We start from the raw sequence: 20,320 nt of genomic DNA on the forward strand, positions 1-20,320 counted from the left end.
CATTAGCGTATGAAAATGAACATGATGATTCGGTATAATCTCTTCCTTGCTATCTGACTTTATCTTTCAAACCGCATAATCCTAGTTCACTTGGAGTTTATTATTTTTAAATCATATAATAGAATTAACAGTATACACACATTTATACTTGGATTGTAAGTTCTTCGGGACGGGGGCTCCTTTTCCTATGATTACATGTCTGAAGCACTTATTCCCACTGTGTTATATTATTATGTCATGTGTATTATTGCCGTAAAGCTCTATGTACCTGGATGGCGATATAGATATATACACACACACACATCAAATAAATGTCTACGGTGACTGCTGCTCCCACTCTGTGGAACAGTCTGCCTCGTACAGTTAGATAGCCCCGCTCTGTGCAAATCTATAACAACAGGCTCTAAACCTACCTGTTAAGCCAGGCATTTAATTAATGAACCACAATCTGTCCGGCATTAATAATAATAATGAGAAGGAGCGGCTCAGTGAGTAAAGACACTGACTGGCACGGAGTTTGAAGCAGGCTGAGCCTGGTTCAATTCCCGGTGTCCTTGTGACCTTGGGCAAGTCACTTTATCTCCCTGTGCCTCAGGCACCAAATACATAGATTGTAAGCTCCACAGGGGTACTTGTGCCTGCAAAATGTCTCTGTAAAGCGCTACGTAAAACTAGCAGCGCTATACAAGAACATGCTATTATTATTTATTATAATGTGTGTGCGTGGCGTATTACATGTACTGGCATTTGCCATCAGTGAATGGAGCAGCTAAGTAATTGCATACAGAATGAATAGTTACATCTTTTTACAAATGCACTGCACATATAAACTAGCACAAACTCTGAGGCTCTGCATGACGAAGTAACAAGATCAAGTGGCGGCGCGATGTATGTTACTACTTCTTGGTACAGAACAGTCATTTTGCACCTCTCAAATATTTCTACTTACATATAAAAAAAAAAAGACAAAATGAATGCATCCCTCCCCACCAAGGGCAGGTTTTCAGGATGTCCCAGCTTCAGCACAGGTGTCTCAGAGGCTCAGTCTTCCACTGAGTTGAAGACTAAGCCACCTGAGCTGAAGGAGGCTCAGTCAAAGACTAAGCCTCTGATTGAGCCATCTGTGCTGAAGCAGGGATATCCAGAAAACCTGACCTGTTGGGGGGGGACTTGAGCACCCCTGCTGTAAACCACTAGAATAAATTAAGAACGATCAATTCTGTTATTGCATTTGCAAGCCACTAGATGGCGCACCACCATGAACATTGTTTAGGAAATCTCACCTAGAAATGTTCCCAAGAAGAAGACTTTGAGTGGAACGTTTATTATAGGAGACGTGATGTTGATGAACCAATTTGGAAGAAACGGAGTTATTCTTAGAAATATGATATAATTAATCAGATGTTCTCTGTGCCGTTCAACCTGGAAAACACAAAACACACAATGCCACATTCTGGATCTAAAAGTAGAGAAAGACAGATACATTTTCCCCTTTTAGGGAAGTACAGAGCTGTACACTTTAAAAATTCTATTAAGATACAGGAATATAACAATACAGATGGGACAGGTGCATCAAGACAGATGTAACATTGGGAGAAAGGAGTCCTCGTTTCCAAGAGCTTACAATCCAAATCGGAACAGGAAGAGTACATTTCTGTGGCTTGACAAGTGTGTACAAGAGAAAACTTAGAGAGTAGGGAGTAGTGGTCATCCAGAACTATTTAAATGCCTAGTCGAATAGGTGAGATTTAAGAGGGAGTGGCGGCTCAGTGAGTAAAGACAGTGGCTCTGTAATTAATGACACTGAGAATTGAACCAGGTTCCCTGGATTCAAACTCTGTCAGCTCCTTGTGACCTTGGGAGAGTCACCATCTCTCCCTGTGCCTCAGGCACCAAAAACAGATTGTAAGCTCATCTGGGCAGGGACTGTGTCTGTAAAAATTCCTATGCTCTGCGTACCGCGCGCCATACTGTAATTTTGACACACTTTGATTCCCATTGGGAGAGAAGTGCTAGATGAAATAAAGTTATAATTAAGATGGGTTTCGAAGTTAGAGAGAAAAGCTGCTCGGCGGACATTGAGATGGAGGTGGTTCCAGAGGTAGGGGGCAGCACTGCGCCACGGCTTGCAATAACGTAGCTTGAACTGTAGCTGTGAGAGCAACAGTAGTGTGACATAGGGGTAGAAAGAAGACAGGCATGAGCAGAGTTTATAGAGGGAATAGTGAGAGATTAAAGCAGAGATATAGGGAGGGGCAGAGGAGTGGAGCCTTGAAAGAAAGCCATTTTATTTCAACTCCATTCACTAGAAGTTCAGATGCAAAACTGCAGGAGAGACACAGGGTGATAGTTAGATGGGTTAGTGGAGTCAAGGGTGTTCTTGTGGATTCGTCTCATAATGGCATGTTTAAAAGTGGGGGAACGGGAAGAGCTGAAATGTGAGCGAATGCATGGACCAGAGCGGGTCTATATTCAATGTGGCTGATTGGGGCATTTGTGGCCAAAATGACCCATTGAAGTCAAAAGGGAATTTCAGCCGAAAACAGTCCGATCTGCGTGTTGGCAGATCTAGAATAAGCCCCATAGTCTGACATATCGCTGGCAATTTTCTCTTCTGTTTCCATCACATTTCTAAATTCCCCTAGTAAAAAATGATGTTGCTGGGAAGTGGAAATGTTTAAACCCATCAGAGATATAGTGGATCCAATCCACATACATTGCAGACCTCATTAGCACGGAGACCATTCCCTTTAACATTGTGTGTTGCTGTTATTTTACCTGCTGTGACCATTTCACGGCTTTCTCGGTCAGATATCTGTAGACAACTGGTCGCCCAACTAGATATGAAAGCATGTAACAGAACGAGGCCCCGAGTCCAGAGCACTGGAAATGCAAGAACAAGAAGAAGCATTGTCAACAAAAAAAGAGGAAAGACTGATGAAATGGTCTCTTCCAATCAACACGAACACTGTGCTGCTACCCACTTAATCTGCTCGGTGGGGAGCCACTTTAACAGTCGCTTGTATTAAATCTTCTGGATAGCCCAATGTTCACAGCAAGGGAGCTTGTGCAGTTAGAAAAGGAGGGGGGGGAATGCACTTTGTATAAAATGTTTAATCTTCACTTTGGTTGCCATTCAGCAAGAATGTGGCATGGCCACAGCGGGAAACGTAAAGGGGCAGTTTCACATAGGACCAAATTAAACGAACAGTGATATGTTTAATAGATTAAAGCAGCAATCCCCCGAAGAACAATTTTTTTTTTAGCTGAACTGGGGGTCCATTGGAGCAGATCGGTGGACACCAGACCTCCAGAGACAGACCCTCCTGTTCCTAAGATGTGTAGCTTTTTTGGTGTCTGTTTTCACACAAAAACAATATATGGCTGCGGGGTCACGAATATAAAAATTCACGTCTACCAATGACGTGCCATCTCTTTATTAGCGACCCTGATCCGGGGACCTTTTTGTGTCCACGGGGGCAAGTACAGCTCACGTAACTAAAAAGAACAATTACAGAATAATTGGCGGGCTGCTTTACAGCTATGGGACTGGTGACTTGTTTTAAAGATAGAGGACAAGTAAAAGTATTTGTAAATGTTAGGGAATTTTTTGTAATGTTTTCCCATACAGAGAACTAAAATGACGGTGTGTTTTTCAGACATTGTGTTTGTTTCACCTCCGTGATTTATTCACAACCCTGGCATGTGAAATAGCCAACTTATAACACAGGGACAGCTTAAAGAAGATAAGGGCAGCAACCCCCATCCTAAACATCTGGTCACAAAGTTTACACTTGTAAAACATAAATCAGTGGGTAAATATAACGATTGTATTAAGGTGTCAGTAACCTAGTTTCACACTGTTAAACATGTCACAGTCATTAGTTCCATTGGTCCTAGAGACTGCACTTTCATATGTCTTTCTTGTCTAAGGATACAAATGAGAACATAACGGCCTCAATCAAGTTAAAAAACAAATACAAAAAGGGAGGGCAATACCTGGCTAAAAATGTACTTACCAAGCATACCAAAAACAGTGCCAGAGGGAATGGATAGAGAAACCCAGACAGGATGCTAAGAAAGATGGATCCTGGGATAGCAAAGGTTTGTAGGCTGAGGGATTCATCAGTTAAGGATTTGATCTAGGAAGCATCTACAACATTGTATGTATCAGTAGGTTATGAATACAGAGACATTATCACATCTTTCTTGCGTAATAAAGAAAAAGAAGCCTTCATATGAACGTGGTCATGTTTAATCGACAATCATAAACTTACAGTAAAATGGACAGCATTTGTGTTTAATATAAAATTGTATACATTGAAAATTATTTCTTATTCAACTGCAGTCTTAAACATGAAAGCTGCAGTTCAAGATGCCATTTGTTTTAAAATATATATGTTTTTCCCCATTCAACATGTGCATCACTACAATCTGCACACTGACAAGTGACTAGCTAATCTGCAGAGCGATCCCTTCTCCCGTAATCAACCGCTTTGCTCGGGGCTATTTAATTCAGTTCTTGCACAGCATTGTGGGCAATGTAGTTCCTGGAATATGATTGACTGGGCAGTTACTAGTTACAATTGGTTCACTGCTAGAGAGAGGACGGTCTCAAGAGCCAGAGCCTGTCAGAAGGGGGCTGTCACTTTGGAAAAGCTTCCTACATTAGAAACATTAAAAATGTCTTTAAAACATTGTTGTTGTTTTTTAATTTGAAATGCTACAAGTATTTTCTCATAGTACAGAACGGATTTATTAAAAAAACACACGTAGGATATTGCTTGAACTGCAGCTTTAATGAAGTAGTGTATTGTGTGTGTGTGTGTGTGTGTGTGTGTGTGTGTGTGTGTGTGTGTGTGCGCCGCATATTTAGTTTAATCCAACATTTGTTTTGTGCTTCGAACCAGTTAAATTTGATATCTATTGTATGCATTAGCAGCAGTCTCCCTCCACAAGCTGACATTGCTTTTATACGGGTGGCTACATCATTTCCTTCTCACATCCTATACACACTTTGCACTAAACCCACAGAGCATTAGTGGAATCAGAGAACAATAGCAGGAAAAGCCAATTTGGTGACGCAGGCTAAAGATGTTGTTTAGAGCCAGAAGTAGCATTAGTAAGGGATATCTGCCGATTAATGTGTCTCTCTGACTTGATACAAAGTAGTGTGGTGTACTGGTCCGTATGGCCATTTACAATTTCTTACAATTGTCATCATGAGCTATAACAAATTCCTTTATAAACACAGCAAACTAGGGGAGTGGATACAATGCGGTGATATCTCCCATTACCCAAGCCATAATAGTTCAAGTGCTCTGTTAACATGTTAGTTTAACACCACTCAACAAGAAAAGTCTTTGACGAAGAATACATTTTATTTTTAGAACACCAACAAAATAGACAGCATGCTACACGTCAAACTGTGAAATAGACAACCCCCTTGAAATATACATGCAATATGACTGAAATCAGGCACTCATCTAATCCCAAACTAATAACCAAGGACTGTCAAGCCTTTTATGCGAATATTTACGATGATAAAAAAAAAGTTACACTTAAAGAATTCCGCCAGTTGTCTTAGTTTGGTCATTAAGTCGGCTAATCAACTCTTACAAGACCATGTTGGGTCAGAAGATCTCTAGAGGAATTACTTCTAGTTATTAAGAACTTAAGATCAAAGGCACCAGGCCCCAATGGTTTCTTTATTATGAAAATCTCTCTTGTATTCTTGTACCTCAACTGTTAGTGTAGTTCAACTCTGTTGACAGGTTCCCCTTTCCCAAGCAATATGCTACAAACACCCATCACCTTATCCATAAAGAGGGCAAAGAACCCAACAAGAGGTGCCAGCTATAGACCCATATATCGTTGATAAAGGTTGACGTAAATATTATTTTCTACAATTTTGGGGAACAAGCTGAACTCGGTCCTCCTCTCCCTCATACACACAGATCAAGTTGGATTTGTTCCAGGCAGACAAGCAGCGAACAATACATTTAATAGCTCTAGCAACCAAAAATTAGACGCCCTCAATGAACCTAGGATTGGATGCTGAAACAGCGTTTGATCAAGTGGATTGGACATATATGCGCACATTACAGGCCTTTGGTGGAAACTTACCAAGAGCAGAATTTCGATTTCAAGCACCAACCCTTCGCCATCAATTAATTAGAGTCCATATAACCTATGACTATGGCACGCTTTACTGGGCAAATTATTCTAAAATCCTTAAAACTCTTAGAGATGATATTAAAACATGCTCTGACTACAACATTTCATTCGATTAGCAAGATACAATGAATAAAAATGAATCTATCACCGCATTTACTATATCTTCCAGACTCGGCCTATCCCAATCAGAACTAAAAATTCTGGCCCTTCAATCCCCGATTTAACAAAATAAAATCAAAATACATTTGGTAAATAGACACAGAATCAGCAGACACATCCTTATGATCCCTAATCGAGCAGGGGGGAGGGGGGAAAGGGGGTGTCTGGCCCTATCCTGCATGATCTGATATCGTAGGGCAGCTCAAGTGGACCCATTGGTTTAATGGCACTCAGACCCAGAACTTAGACGCTGGGTGGCCCTAGAGGGCTCCTGGATCCACACTGTGGAGTTTAACAAATTAATCTGACTACCTCACTCAGTAAGAGCATGTGCAAACCGTGGTTGCACATACCCTGAAAGTTTGGGACTCAATCAGAATCTCTCACTACCACAAATTCCCGAATTACTCACTTCTTGCATAAACCGTACTTTTTACTGGGACTAAAAGAGGAGAGCCATTAATAGCTGAGGGAAGCTAGGAATCACAGACAACGATCTAGGCCCCGACTTGAAACCTAAACCATTTCAGTATTTTAATATATATTTTTTTATATATATACATATATACATATATATATATATACACACATAAACACACAGGGGGGGGACACAGTGGACAGGAGGGGGGACACAGTGGACAGGAGGGGGGGACGGCACAGTGGACAGGAGGGGGGGACGGCACAGTGGACAGGAGGGGGGGACGGCACAGTGGACAGGAGGGGGGGACGGCACAGTGGACCGGAGGGGGGGACGGCACAGTGGACCGGAGGGGGGGACGGCACAGTGGACCGGAGGGGGGGGGGGGACACAGTGGACCGGAGGGGGGGGGGGACACAGTGGACCGGAGGGGGGGGGGGACACAGTGGACAAGAGTGGGGACGACGACAGTGGACAGGAGGGGGGGACAGTGGACAGGAGGGGGGGACAGTGGACAGGAGGGGGGGACAGTGGACAGGAGGGGGGGACAGGAGGGGGGGACAGTGGACAGGAGGGGGGGACAGTGGACAGGAGGGGGGGGACAGTGGACAGGAGGGGGGGGACAGTGGACAGGAGGGGGGGGACAGTGGACAGGAGGGGGGGGACAGTGGACAGGAGGGGGGGGACAGTGGACAGGAGGGGGGGGACAGTGGACAGGAGGGGGGGGACAGTGGACAGGAGGGGGGGGACAGTGGACAGGAGGGGGGGGACAGTGGACAGGAGGGGGGGGACAGTGGACAGGAGGGGGGGGACAGTGGACAGGAGGGGGGGACAGTGGACAGGAGGGGGGGACAGTGGACAGGAGGGGGGGACAGTGGACAGGAGGGGGGGACAGTGGACAGGAGGGGGGGACAGTGGACAGGAGGGGGGGACAGTGGACAGGAGGGGGGGGACAGTGGACAGGAGGGGGGGGACAGTGGACAGGAGGGGGGGGACAGTGGACAGGAGGGGGGGGACAGTGGACAGGAGGGGGGGGACAGTGGACAGGAGGGGGGGGACAGTGGACAGGAGGGGGGGGACAGTGGACAGGAGGGGGGGGACAGTGGACAGGAGGGGGGGGACAGTGGACAGGAGGGGGGGGACAGTGGACAGGAGGGGGGGGACAGTGGACAGGAGGGGGGGGACAGGGGACAGGAGGGGGGGGGACAGGGGACAGGAGGGGGGGGACAGGGGACAGGAGGGGGGGGACAGTGGACAGGAGGGGGGGGACAGTGGACAGGAGGGGGGGGACAGTGGACAGGAGGGGGGGGACAGTGGACAGGAGGGGGGGGACAGTGGACAGGAGGGGGGGGACAGTGGACAGGAGGGGGGGGACAGTGGACAGGAGGGGGGGGACAGTGGACAGGAGGGGGGGGACAGTGGACAGGAGGGGGGGGACAGTGGACAGGAGGGGGGGGACAGTGGACAGGAGGGGGGGGACAGTGGACAGGAGGGGGGGGACAGTGGACAGGAGGGGGGGACAGTGGACAGGAGGGGGGGGGACAGTGGACAGGAGGGGGGGGACAGTGGACAGGAGGGGGGGACAGTGGACAGGAGGGGGGGACAGTGGACAGGAGGGGGGGACAGTGGACAGGAGGGGGGGACAGTGGACAGGAGGGGGGGACAGTGGACAGGAGGGGGGACAGTGGACAGGAGGGGGGGACAGTGGACAGGGGGACAGTGGACAGGAGGGGGGGACAGGAGGGGGGGACAGTGGACAGGAGGGGGGGACAGTGGACAGGAGGGGGGGACAGTGGACAGGAGGGGGGGACAGTGGACAGGAGGGGGGGGACAGTGGACAGGAGGGGGGGGACAGTGGACAGGAGGGGGGGGACAGTGGACAGGAGGGGGGGGGACAGTGGACAGGAGGGGGGGGACAGTGGACAGGAGGGGGGGACAGTGGACAGGAGGGGGGGACAGTGGACAGGAGGGGGGGGACAGTGGACAGGAGGGGGGGACAGTGGACAGGAGGGGGGGACAGTGGACAGGAGGGGGGACAGTGGACAGGAGGGGGGACAGTGGACCGGAGGGGGGGACGACACAGTGGACCGGAGGGGGGGACGACACAGTGGACCGGAGGGGGGGACGACACAGTGGACAGGAGTGGGGACGACGACAGTGGACAGGAGTGGGGACGACGACAGTGGACAGGAGTGGGGGACAGTGGACAGGAGGGGGGGACAGTGGACAGGAGGGGGGGAGCTCAGCTCAGCGGCGCCCTTCTCGGGCGCAGGCCCCGCCCCCCCCGCAGATCCGTACGGCGCCTTTCTCGGGCGCAGGCCCCGCCCCCCGCAGTTCCGTGCCGCACCGTACGGGTGAGGGGTGAGGGGTGAGTGGTGGTGGGCTGCCCACTCCCGGCCGTCCGATCCGCCCCCTCCCGGCCGTCCGATCCGCCCCCTCCCGGCCGGCCGTTCGTTCCGCCCCCTCCCGGCCGGCCGTTCGTTCCGCCCCCTCCCGGCCGGCCGTTCGTTCCGCCCCCTCCCGGCCGGCCGTTCGTTCCGCCCCCTCCCGGCCGGCCGTTCGTTCCGCCCCCTCCCGGCCGGCCGTTCGTTCCGCCCCCTCCCGGCCGGCCGTTCGTTCCGCCCCCTCCCGGCCGGCCGTTCGTTCCGCCCCCTCCCGGCCGGCCGTTCGTTCCGCCCCCTCCCGGCCGGCCGTTCGTTCCGCCCCCTCCCGGCCGGCCGTTCGTTCCGCCCCCTCCCGGCCGGCCGTTCGTTCCGCCCCCTCCCGGCCGGCCGTTCGTTCCGCCCCCTCCCGGCCGGCCGTTCGTTCCGCCCCCTCCCGGCCGGCCGTTCCACCCCCTCCCGGCCGGCCGTTCGTTCCGCCCCCTCCCGGCCGTTCGTTCCGCCCCCTCCCGGCCGTTCGTTCCGCCCCCTCCCGGCCGTCCTTTCCGCCCCCTCCCGGCCGTCCTTTCCGCCCCCGGCCGGGCGTCCGTTCCGCCCCCTGCCGGCCGTCCGTTCCGCCCCCTGCCGGCCGTCCGTTCCGCCCCCTGCCGGCCGTCCGTTCCGCCCCCTCCCGGCCGTCCGTTCCGCCCCCTCCCGGCCGTCCGTTCCGCCCCCTCCCGGCCGTCCGTTCCGCCCCCTCCCGGCCGTCCGTTCCGCCCCCTCCCGGCCGTCCGTTCCGCCCCCTCCCGGCCGTCCGTTCCGCCCCCTCCCGGCCGTCCGTTCCGCCCCCTCCCGGCCGTCCGTTCCGCCCCCTCCCGGCCGTCCGTTCCGCCCCCTCCCGGCCGTCCGTTCCGCCCCCTCCCGGCCGTCCGTTCCGCCCCCTCCCGGCCGTCCGTTCCGCCCCCTCCCGGCCGTCCGTTCCGCCCCCTCCCGGCCGTCCGTTCCGCCGCTTGGTCCCGGCCGGAGGCACAGGGGTGAGGGAGGGGAGGCGGTGTGTGTGTGGTGCTGTGTGGAGGGGAGGCTGGAGGCGCAGGGGTGTGAGGCGGCGGTTTGGTCGGGAGGTGGTGTGTGTGTGTGGTCGTGTGTGTGCGGCAGTTGAGGCTAGGCACTCGGCACCGCGAGAGAGGAAGGGGGTCCTTCCGGACGCCGCCATCTTAGGCACTCGGTGCCGCGAGGCAGCTGCAGGCTGCCTGGCCACTGTCTGTCCCCCCGCCGGGGAGGGAGGGGAGTGAGCGAAGGTGAGTGAGCGCCGGGGAGGGAGGTGAGTGAGCGCCGGGGAGGGAGGTGAGTGTGATGTGGGGGGAGAGGACAGAGAGAGAGAGAGTGTGTGTGTGTGTGTGGCCGAGGGGGAAGAGAGTGGCAGTTGGGTGACGTCAGACCCACCAATCTGATTGGCCAGAGGCTGAGGACAAATCAGATTCCCCGCAGCTAGTACCAACCTTTCGATTTTATATATTAAGATATATAAAGCAAATGATAATTTAATAACAGACAGTTTTGAGAGCACCCAAAAAAAAATGTAAATGTAATTTGTAAATATTTATGTTCAATTAAATTGTTTTTGATCATCTAAATAGGATTAACCCTTCACATTCTGTACTTGTATGTGCTACATCTCCTTCGGGGTTAGTCTATAGAATATTTTAAATGCTGATGGAAAACAGAAGTAGAACTGTGAATGAATCGCCACTGAGCAGTGATAAAAGAAAAATCATGATGGGTATTGATTTGCACCGAGGTACTTTCAAAAAAAGGATACAAAATATAGGTTGTAAAATAGGCCACTAATACTTCCACATAGAAAGTGTCCTTGTATTTGGAAAGGACTTTTCCCAACGCCTTGGCGTCATCCATGTCTCGAGGGACTCTTATCTTCTCCCTTTCTTCTCTATGGAAAGTGAAGAATACAAATAGACAAGAAAGCAAACAGGTCAAACGTGATATACAGGATGTGTTCACAGACAAGGCACATTTGCCGCTTTTGTCATGTTTAGCTTAAAACAAAGAAGATTATGATGTACAGTTCATGGTCACAGGGTACATCCAGTTAAATTACCCCAAATCACACATGCTTCCCTGTTTGACTAGCATTTTTACGATGTTGACCATCTACGCTTTGCTCTGGACCACTATAACAGGTGTTTATTCTGACAAGTGGCTCCCATGTTGGGATACATGGCATAACAGGTCAGCAGCTGCAATCATTTGACAGCATTTGTAATATATTTTAGGGGCTTTATTCTTTAAGAGGAAGTATCTTTGGGGACCTGACCGTGTATCTTAAATGTTGTATTGCGACATTACAAAAACATTGTTTTCAGGAACATAAACAGCAGCTTTAATATATTAAAACTGTTCTTTTATATTGCATCTCAGCCATCCACCCCAGTGTGCATCTGCGTTGCCCCAAAGGTGCACAGGAATATGGGGCTCCCCAAGAACTGCACCCCTCTGCAAAGGACCAGCGTGCTAAGGGTTAACATTTGCTTGTTCTTTGTGGAACGTCAACCCCACCCACTGTAATGTTAATGAGCCGTGAGGACATAGAGCTTTTGTTCACAGCTGCATTGCATCTCAGCCACCCACCCCAGTGTGCATCTGCGTTGCCCCAAAGGCGCACAGCCTTTGGCGCAGCTGAAGGGCAGCCAAAGGGTGTGAGCCGTTTGCTTTTGTCTGATGATGTTAAAGCTGCTCTATTTCAATCTGAAACTCACAAATTCCTTTATCCCCTGTATCCAGTTTTCCAAGTCTATCCGTCCGTGATTTGACTGTATAGCTCTGTTCTTTTAATGTAACCATGTATTTTTTTATAACTCTGTGCCCAGGACATACTTGGAAACGAGAAGTAACGCTCAATGTATTACTTCCTGGTTAAACATTTTTATAAATAAATAAATATATATGAGGTACAACTTTTTTTTTTTTTTTTTACTGTGCATCCTTTTTGCCAAGATACTTACTCACTAAGCTGTGGAAAATGTGTGTACACCAGGAACATCACAAAGGCAGCAGACAGAAATATGGACACCAAAATAAGAAGGGATGTGCGAGCTGAGCCGGCTTCTGTATGAGCTTTTCCTAAAAAACATACGTTAAAATGTGGACAATGAGAGCAACGCCAAACTGCGGTATACTCTAGTCTAGCACTGTGCTCAACTGAAAACTAGGTATGTGATAATTAACCAATAACAAAACACTCCTTTCGCTTGGCTTGGCATAAACCTTTTACACAGTAATATGCACTGCATGCACAGATCTCATGCATGGGTTGGCTCCAACAACTACTGCCAGGGTTACAGAGAACTTCACACTCCACCTCTTTCAACTTATATTTTACATTACAAAACATTTAACATTTTCTTTTTTACACCCCATTTCAGAAGAACTTGATGGTGTAAGCGTAATCTTGCCCATAGGAGACTCAAGTATGATGTGAACACAAAGGCATCCCATTACATGAGAAATCCTCTTAGCACATAGGAAATACGCACTGCATCACAAAACATATGATGAACCGTATAATCTTAGCTGAAAGTTTTTGATGGTTGTCTGCTCAGAGCAGGATATATGTTGATGGGGCACTTACTACATAACTGCTGAATTCGGCAACTAGATAGGCCAGCACATTAGGGGGCATGTAAAACAAAATGTGAAGTGCATACCCTACACTAATAGAGGTGTGTGTTTGTGAATGTGCGGTGTTACCGGTCCTGTCACTTCCATCTTGAAAAGAAAGGCACCAAAAAAGGTCAAATGAATACCCAAGGGTTTGTTATTATTGTGAAGATGGGTTTCTTGTCAAGAACAAGAAACACTTGTTAAACTGGTGGGGAGAACAGGAAACCGTTGTACTTGCAGCAAATAACTGTACACCTTCCATAGCAGGTATAGAGTGTGTTTGTCAGTACTGACTCTTTGCCTACAAACAAGGTCTTAGGCTAAGGCCACAGTGTGCTCGCGCGCGACATGGTGCTTGGTGGCGCTCGTTCCCGGGATCAGTGTGACCATGTGGACTACTGGCAACTCGCGATGGTGGCGTGACGGGCGTGCGGCCATGACATCACACAGCTTTTTCGCCCTCATTGGCTGAACCGCCGCCGTGACATGGCCAATGCTCGGCCGCCGCACCAAGTGACAAAATTATAGCCTTTTGACAAAGGCGATCGCGCATTGTGCTGAAGCGCGAAGGCAGCTACTGGGGCATACCTTGTGTGCACCGCAAACGCCGTCACCGGGGACAAAACCTTAGTAATTCACATCTTTGTTAAATAAGCTCTCTACAGACACTGTTAGTTCCTCATATCCTGAAGAACAAATACTAAATATATTCTGGAAAACCTATTGCACTTGCATAAAATTATACACTTATAATGTGTAGCTCTATGAACAATACTATATTGGAAGCATGTCAATTTCAACTCATGCCTATCATACCAGTGTAATTAGAATGAAAGTTACTCAGCAGACAATAGGGAATGTTTCTCCATAGTTATATATTTCACAATCGAATTTCCTAAAGCAGAATGTGACAAATGGGCGACAGGATTCATTGGGATATTGTCTCTATTCAAGAGACACTGCTCCTCGGACAAAACCTGAGCAGTTGATCATACAGTACATGCTACCCTAAGCCCCAGCACGCTCTGGGTTGCTTTGAAAAGAGTATTGAGTATGACTGCCCTAGACAGTGTACACTAATTCGCTGACTCTTCTAAGGCAAACTATTAGAACATAAGTAGCCAATTCCAGTCTTCAATGGCCCCCAAAAAGGTAAAGTTAAGGATGTCCTTGCTTCAGGACAGGTGGCCCAATCAGTGGTTCATTCAATGACTGAGCCATCAGTGCTGAAGCCGGGATATCCTTAAAACCGGACATGTATTAGGAGATGGCACACAGATAGCCAGTAAGCTCATATAAACCCCAAAAATTACCAATATATATATGTGTGTGTGTGTGTGTGTGTGTGTGTGTGTGTGTGTGTGTGTGTGTGTGTGTGTGTGTGTGTGTGTGTCAAAAGGTGTGCTACTGAGCGTGGCACTGTATACTACAAAAAAACAAAACACAAAGGGAGCCAAGAGCTACTTCCAATATGACAAAAATACACACACACACACACAGTATGTATCTTGAAAAAAAAAGGGTCATTTAGTTTAACACTTTGGCCAAAGCATTATAAGCCTGCGAGCCACTTCAAGGCATGACCAGATATCGCAGGTCCTAACACTAACTGATTAAAATTCTTAAGGAACAAAAAGAAGACAGAGAGCGCACGCCCCATAGTGTATTATTGTACATTTAATTAAAGGGGGGATGGAGGAGGGATTAAAAACACTCAAAGTAGATGTATAAAACAAGCAATTTGTGATAAAAATCACCGAGGCAAGCACCGTCCCGTGTTACGTTGGCAGTCCAACAGGAAATCTTCAGATGATTCACCAGATAGCGTTCATCCTCTCAAAACAATCAATAAAGTCCTCCACGAAATGTGGCATATGAGTAAGGCCTTGGTAAGACACCAGCGACGCTCCGGCCGTAAAGCGTGCACGTGACGACGTAATGTCGTGGTGTACGTCCCTGACGCGTTTCGTCACAATACTGCAACTTTATCAAAGGGAACGGTGCTTGCCTCGGTGGTGATTTTTATCACAAATTGCTTGTTTTATACATCTACTTTGTGAGTGTTTTTAATCCCTCTTCCATCCCCCCTTTAATTAAATGTCAATAATACACAATGGGGCGTGCGCTCTCTGTCTTCTTTTTGTTCCTTTACATTCTACATTGGAATTGGTTATTCCATCTGAGAGCAGCCGTGGACCCCTGGACTTTGTACATTTTGTTCTGATTTACCCATCAGGACTCATTCTAGGGTTTGGACATTTGCACTTGGACTTTTTTATTTTTTGTTTAATATTGTGTATGCATGAATATTTTCAATTCATGCATTTAGAGTGCATTTTATAGTTTGTTTGATATTATAATATATTATTTGAATTATTTCTTTCACATTCATACAGGATTGTTAGCATTTTTTGGAAGTATTATTTCTTATAATTATTTGTATATTGCACATATTATAATCATATTATTATTCACTAGTTTCACTAGTGGCGCTACTTATTTTTTCTTTTGTGATTAAAATTCTTATTTAACTGTATAATTACAGGAAGAATGATCTGCATTGGATCTGTCACAACCAGCTGCGTGAAAAGACCTGTATTTATGGAAAGTGGGGAGGGGCGAGCTTAAAACCTGGGGAGGAGAGGCCACTAACCTCCAAAACAGCTGAAACCAGCTGGACAAAGTTATTATTATGTGTTAGGAGATGGCATTAGGACAGCTTCCTTATTGAATCTGAATTGAAAACATATTGCAAGTCAGATGCTGCTATTTTAGGGTTCTGTTTCTGTGAAACTCCTGGCAGTACATGGGTCAGGAAACTGATGATCCGAGATGTCAACACACCAAGTAACTAAATTTAGACATGCCAAGTTAGTGGCACGGCTTCTTTAATGCTGTGACGTGTTAAATTAAGTTTGTACTTTGAGCCAGAATGCATTTCTGGAATGTTTTGGTCGTAACGCCCAACATATAGTAATTTTAGAGAGGACAAGTCACTTGAATATACAATTGAATGAGCCGGTACAGCAGCACAGATCAACTACTACTACTAAACATTATCATCTTTTGCAAAGCAATACAAACATACATACATTTGCAAGGGTATTAATACCACAACTACAAGACTGCAGCTGTGAAGAATGCATACACTGGGTTGACTGAGAAAATCCAGCCTTCTTCCATAACCCTGCAGCACTAAAATACAAGTTTTGCAAGAATTTGAAAGATGAAATCTCGGCTTTTTAAAATGGACATTTTCTTCCAAATATTAATGTCTCTAAATTATTAAATCAGTGTTCAGGATTCACATCATTCAATGGTGCCCTCAGCTATAAACAATGCATTTGGACAATGTACTGTACTTCTTTTGGAAGGTTTATAAAGTTTTTGCATAATTCTAATACAAAATAGGATAGCCCATAAGAAGTATCATTATTCAAACACATTGAATTTGCCCCTTTAGATAATCAAAGGCAATCCTAGTGTTTGCGTAACTCTTTTTGATTACATCTGCATGCCTGTGGGAAAGGTAGACGAGAGATAGATGGAGATATTTTTGTTGATCACGCGTGGATTATCTGTAAAAAGACAGGAGCCAGTGATGGATTTTTCAGCACCCAACAATTACTTAATGGGAGAGGTGAGGTGCACAAATGACTCAGAAACTTCATTAGGACATAATGCAAATACGTTACTTTCCAGTTGAAGGCCCGAGGTGAAGCCGAGGGACTTTAATCCAGCCAGGGCATTATTGGCCAGTAATGCCCTGTTCTGAGGGGATTATTACTATTGTAGGCTAAATGCAGGCTTATTTAAAAAATAATAGACACTTTTGTATAGTTAAATAGATTTTTTTATTAAAATAAAATGGTAAATACATGAAACCACCTCTATATACGGTTACACTACAGATATCTATATCCACACACTGCCGCCCCCTCTGTGTGTGTACACACTCACACACTGGAGCTCTAGACACACAACAAAGCACCTCCCCTACACACACAACAAAGCACCACACACACACACACACACACACACACACACACACACACACACACACACACACACACACACACACAGCACCTCTACACACACAAGCACACACACACAAGCTCTATAAACACACACACACAGAAATACAACAGCACAGCACACACACTGCTGCTGCTACACCCATAAACACTGCTACTGACACAAAAACTGCAGCCACAAACTGCAAACAGCCACTTATTTGCAGACTCTCTCCTCCCCCCCAATTCAACTGAATCTGCTCAGAAAATCTCAGTCAGCTCAGGAGGGGGAGGAGTCAACCCGTGGCTGATACTAACTGACCAATCCCTTGCCCTGTCTCAGAGCTGTTACTTCCTTCTGACCAATTCCCTGCCCTGTCTCAGCTGTTCTGAAAGCTGATTGGCTGGAAATAAACACATTGAAAACTACACTTTGCAAGCTGCTAAAATTCCGGCCATTACTGATTGGATAATGCCCGGAATTTTAACCAATCAGAGAGCAGGGTTTTCAATAATGCCCGGAATTTTACTGCTTTAGCCTATAATGCGTGATAAGTAATGTATTTTAAAATGGAAGGATATAAGACTTTAAATCATTTTTGCAACATACAACACGACAATAGTGCATTTATAACCTGGAGTTCCACAACCGAGCCGTCACACCGCGGCAGTGCCCCCCGTGCCCGAGCCGTTGGGTGTCCGAGCCGTTACACCACGGACAGGGGCCCCTGGTGCCCGAGCCGTTACACCGCGGACAGGGGCCCCCTGTGCCTGAGCCGTTACACCGCGGACAGGGGCCCGCTGTGCCCGAGCCGTTACACCGCGGACAGGGGCCCCCGGTGCCCGAGCCGTTACACCGCGGACAGGGGCCCTCGGTGTCCGAGCCGTTACACTGCAGACAGGGGCCCCCGGTGCCCAACAAGTTACACTGCGACAGTGCACCCGGTGCCCAAGCCGTTACACCACCGACATGACCCCCGAGCCGTTACACCGCGGACAGAACCCCCGGGGCCCGAGCCATTACACTGCGGTAGTGCCCCCGGTGCTCGAGCCGTTACACCGCGTACAGGACCCCATGTGCCCGAGTCGTTACACCGCGGTAGTGCCCCCGGTGCCCGAGCCGTTACACCGCGTACAGGACCCCCTGTGCCCGAGCCGTTACACCGTTGATAGGAGCCCCGGTGCCCGAGCCGTTACACCGCGTACAGGACCCCCTGTGCCCGAGTCGTTACACCGCGGTAGTGCCCCCGGTGCCCGAGCCGTTACACCGCAGACAGGACCCCCGGTGCCCGAGCCGTTACACTGCGGTAGTGCCCCCGGTGCTCGAGCCGTTACACCGCGTACAGGACCCCATGTGCCCGAGTCGTTACACCGCGGTAGTGCCCCCGGTGCCCGAGCCGTTACACCGCGTACAGGACCCCCTGTGCCCGAGCCGTTACACCGTTGATAGGAGCCCCGGTGCCCGAGCCGTTACACCGCGTACAGGACCCCCTGTGCCCGAGTCGTTACACCGCGGTAGTGCCCCCGGTGCCCGAGCCGTTACACCGCAGACAGGACCCCCGGTGCCCGAGCCGTTACACCGCGTACAGGACCCCCGGTGCCCGAGCCGTTACACCGCGTACAGGACCCCCTGTGCCCGAGCCGTTACACCGCGGTAGTGCCCCCCGGTGCCCGAGCCGTTACACCGCAGACAGGACCCCCGGTGCCCGAGCCGTTACACCGCGTACAGGACCCCCGGTGCCCGAGCCGTTACACCGCAGACAGGACCCCCGGTGCCCGAGCCGTTACACGTAGATAGGACCCCCGGTGCCCGAGCCGTTACACCGCAGACAGGACCCCCGGTGCCCGAGCCGTTACACCGCAGACAGGACCCCCGGTGCCCGAGCCGTTACACCGCAGACAGGACCCCCGGTGCCCGAGCCGTTACACCGCAGACAGGACCCCCGGTGCCCGAGCCGTTACACCGCAGACAGGACCCCCGGTGCCCGAGCCGTTACACCGCAGACAGGACCCCCGGTGCCCGAGCCGTTACACCGCAGTGCCCAACAAGTTACACCGCGACAGTGCCCCCGGTGCCCAAGCCGTTACACCGCAGACAGGACCCCCGGTGCCAGTGCCAGAGCCTTTACACCGCAGACAGGACCCCCGGTGCCCGAGCCTTTACACCGCAGACAGGACCCCCGGTGCCCAAGCCGTTACACCGCGGACAGAACCACCGGTGCCCGAGCCGTAACACCGCGGCAGTGCCCCCTGTGCACGAGCCGTTACAACGCGGCAGTGCCCCCGAGTCGTTACACCGCGGCAGTGCCCCCGAGCCGTTACACGGCGGCAGTGCCCCCGAGTCGTTACACCGCGGCAGTGCCCCCGAGCCGTTACACGGCGGCAGTGCCCCCGGTGCCCGAGCCGTTACACCGCGCGGTCTCCACTCACCGTGCATTACATCCTCCTCCTTCGGCCGGGTCTCCGGTCTCCCTGCCGCTGAGACGGTCACTCCTCCCGTCCGAGCCTTCGCCATGTCGGTGTGATCGCGAGCGGAGCCGGTTACTCCAACCGGCAAAGCCTTCAGCGCCCTGTCCCGCCGGCTACTGTACATCCGCCTGCACTGCGGTGCGCATGCGCACCATGGGGGGGGGGTGAGTGACAGGTCTGTCCGGAAGTCCGGGTCACATGTGGGCTGTAGCACTCTGTAGCGCTGCAGCGCAGCACAGCTCTATGGTTGTGTGGGCGCTCTGTGCGCTGCAGCACAGCTCTATGGTTGTGTGTGGGCGCTCTGTGCGCGGCAGCACAGCTCTATGGTCGCTCTGTGCGCGGCAGCACAGCTCTATGGTCGTGTGTGGGCTAGTCATGTGCAGCACTGATATTGAGTTTAAGTTCCCACACATGCTGACCAAAGTGTAGGAGGGAGATGCCCTGATTCTGAAAGGGGTATCATTATTTTGCTGTCTCCCAAACAATATTCCCTCATCCCAATGCAAATCAACGGAAGTCTTACAGATGTATCTACAGTATGTTTAATTTTATTTATACAACCCTCCAACGTTGCACAGAAACACAGGGACCACTGCAAAACTAGACAAGAGTTCCCAGCACTCCAATAAGAAAAAGGTAAAAAATACATGAGATGAATAGCAAAAATAGAAATAATTTAGTAGTGCTTGACTGAAGATAACTAAATGACAACCCATTGTATAAATCTCATTAGGTCAAAGACAAAAAAATAGCTTTATGCATGTCTGTACACTCATGAATGATAGGAAAAGACACCCGATATATATATATATATATATATATATATATATATATATATATATATATTATTATTATTATTATTATTATTATTATTATTATTTTTTTTTTTTTTTTTTTCAAAAACAGATAGTTGATACCCTTCTGTGGCTAATGAAATGCTTTTATTTGTGTGAGCTTTCGAGATACACTGATCTCTTCTTCGGACGATGTTACAATTGATTCAGCCAAAAAACTTTCTTGAAACAAAGCATCTGTGGGTGAAGGCT

The 20,320-nt window shown here is 49.3% G+C and overlaps 1 protein-coding gene across 1 annotated transcript in view; it reads right to left on the bottom strand.

Annotated features, from left to right (window-relative positions):
• The window catches only part of TMEM41B (transmembrane protein 41B), a 33,154-nt gene extending 13,708 nt beyond the window's left edge, over positions 1-19,446 (bottom strand). The window contains exons 1-6 of the mRNA XM_075567068.1: positions 19,236-19,446; positions 12,135-12,252; positions 10,934-11,062; positions 4,020-4,113; positions 2,779-2,883; positions 1,284-1,422 (exon numbers count right to left, since the gene is read on the bottom strand). Coding sequence (XP_075423183.1) covers positions 1,284-1,422; positions 2,779-2,883; positions 4,020-4,113; positions 10,934-11,062; positions 12,135-12,252; positions 19,236-19,398 — 748 coding nt within the window. The 5' untranslated portion in view covers positions 19,399-19,446. The remainder of the gene's footprint in view (positions 1-1,283; positions 1,423-2,778; positions 2,884-4,019; positions 4,114-10,933; positions 11,063-12,134; positions 12,253-19,235) is intronic.
• Between the last annotated feature and the right edge of the window lie 874 nt (positions 19,447-20,320).

This window comes from Ascaphus truei, chromosome 12 (assembly GCF_040206685.1).
Source record: "Ascaphus truei isolate aAscTru1 chromosome 12, aAscTru1.hap1, whole genome shotgun sequence".
Lineage (NCBI taxonomy): Eukaryota > Metazoa > Chordata > Amphibia > Anura > Ascaphidae > Ascaphus > Ascaphus truei.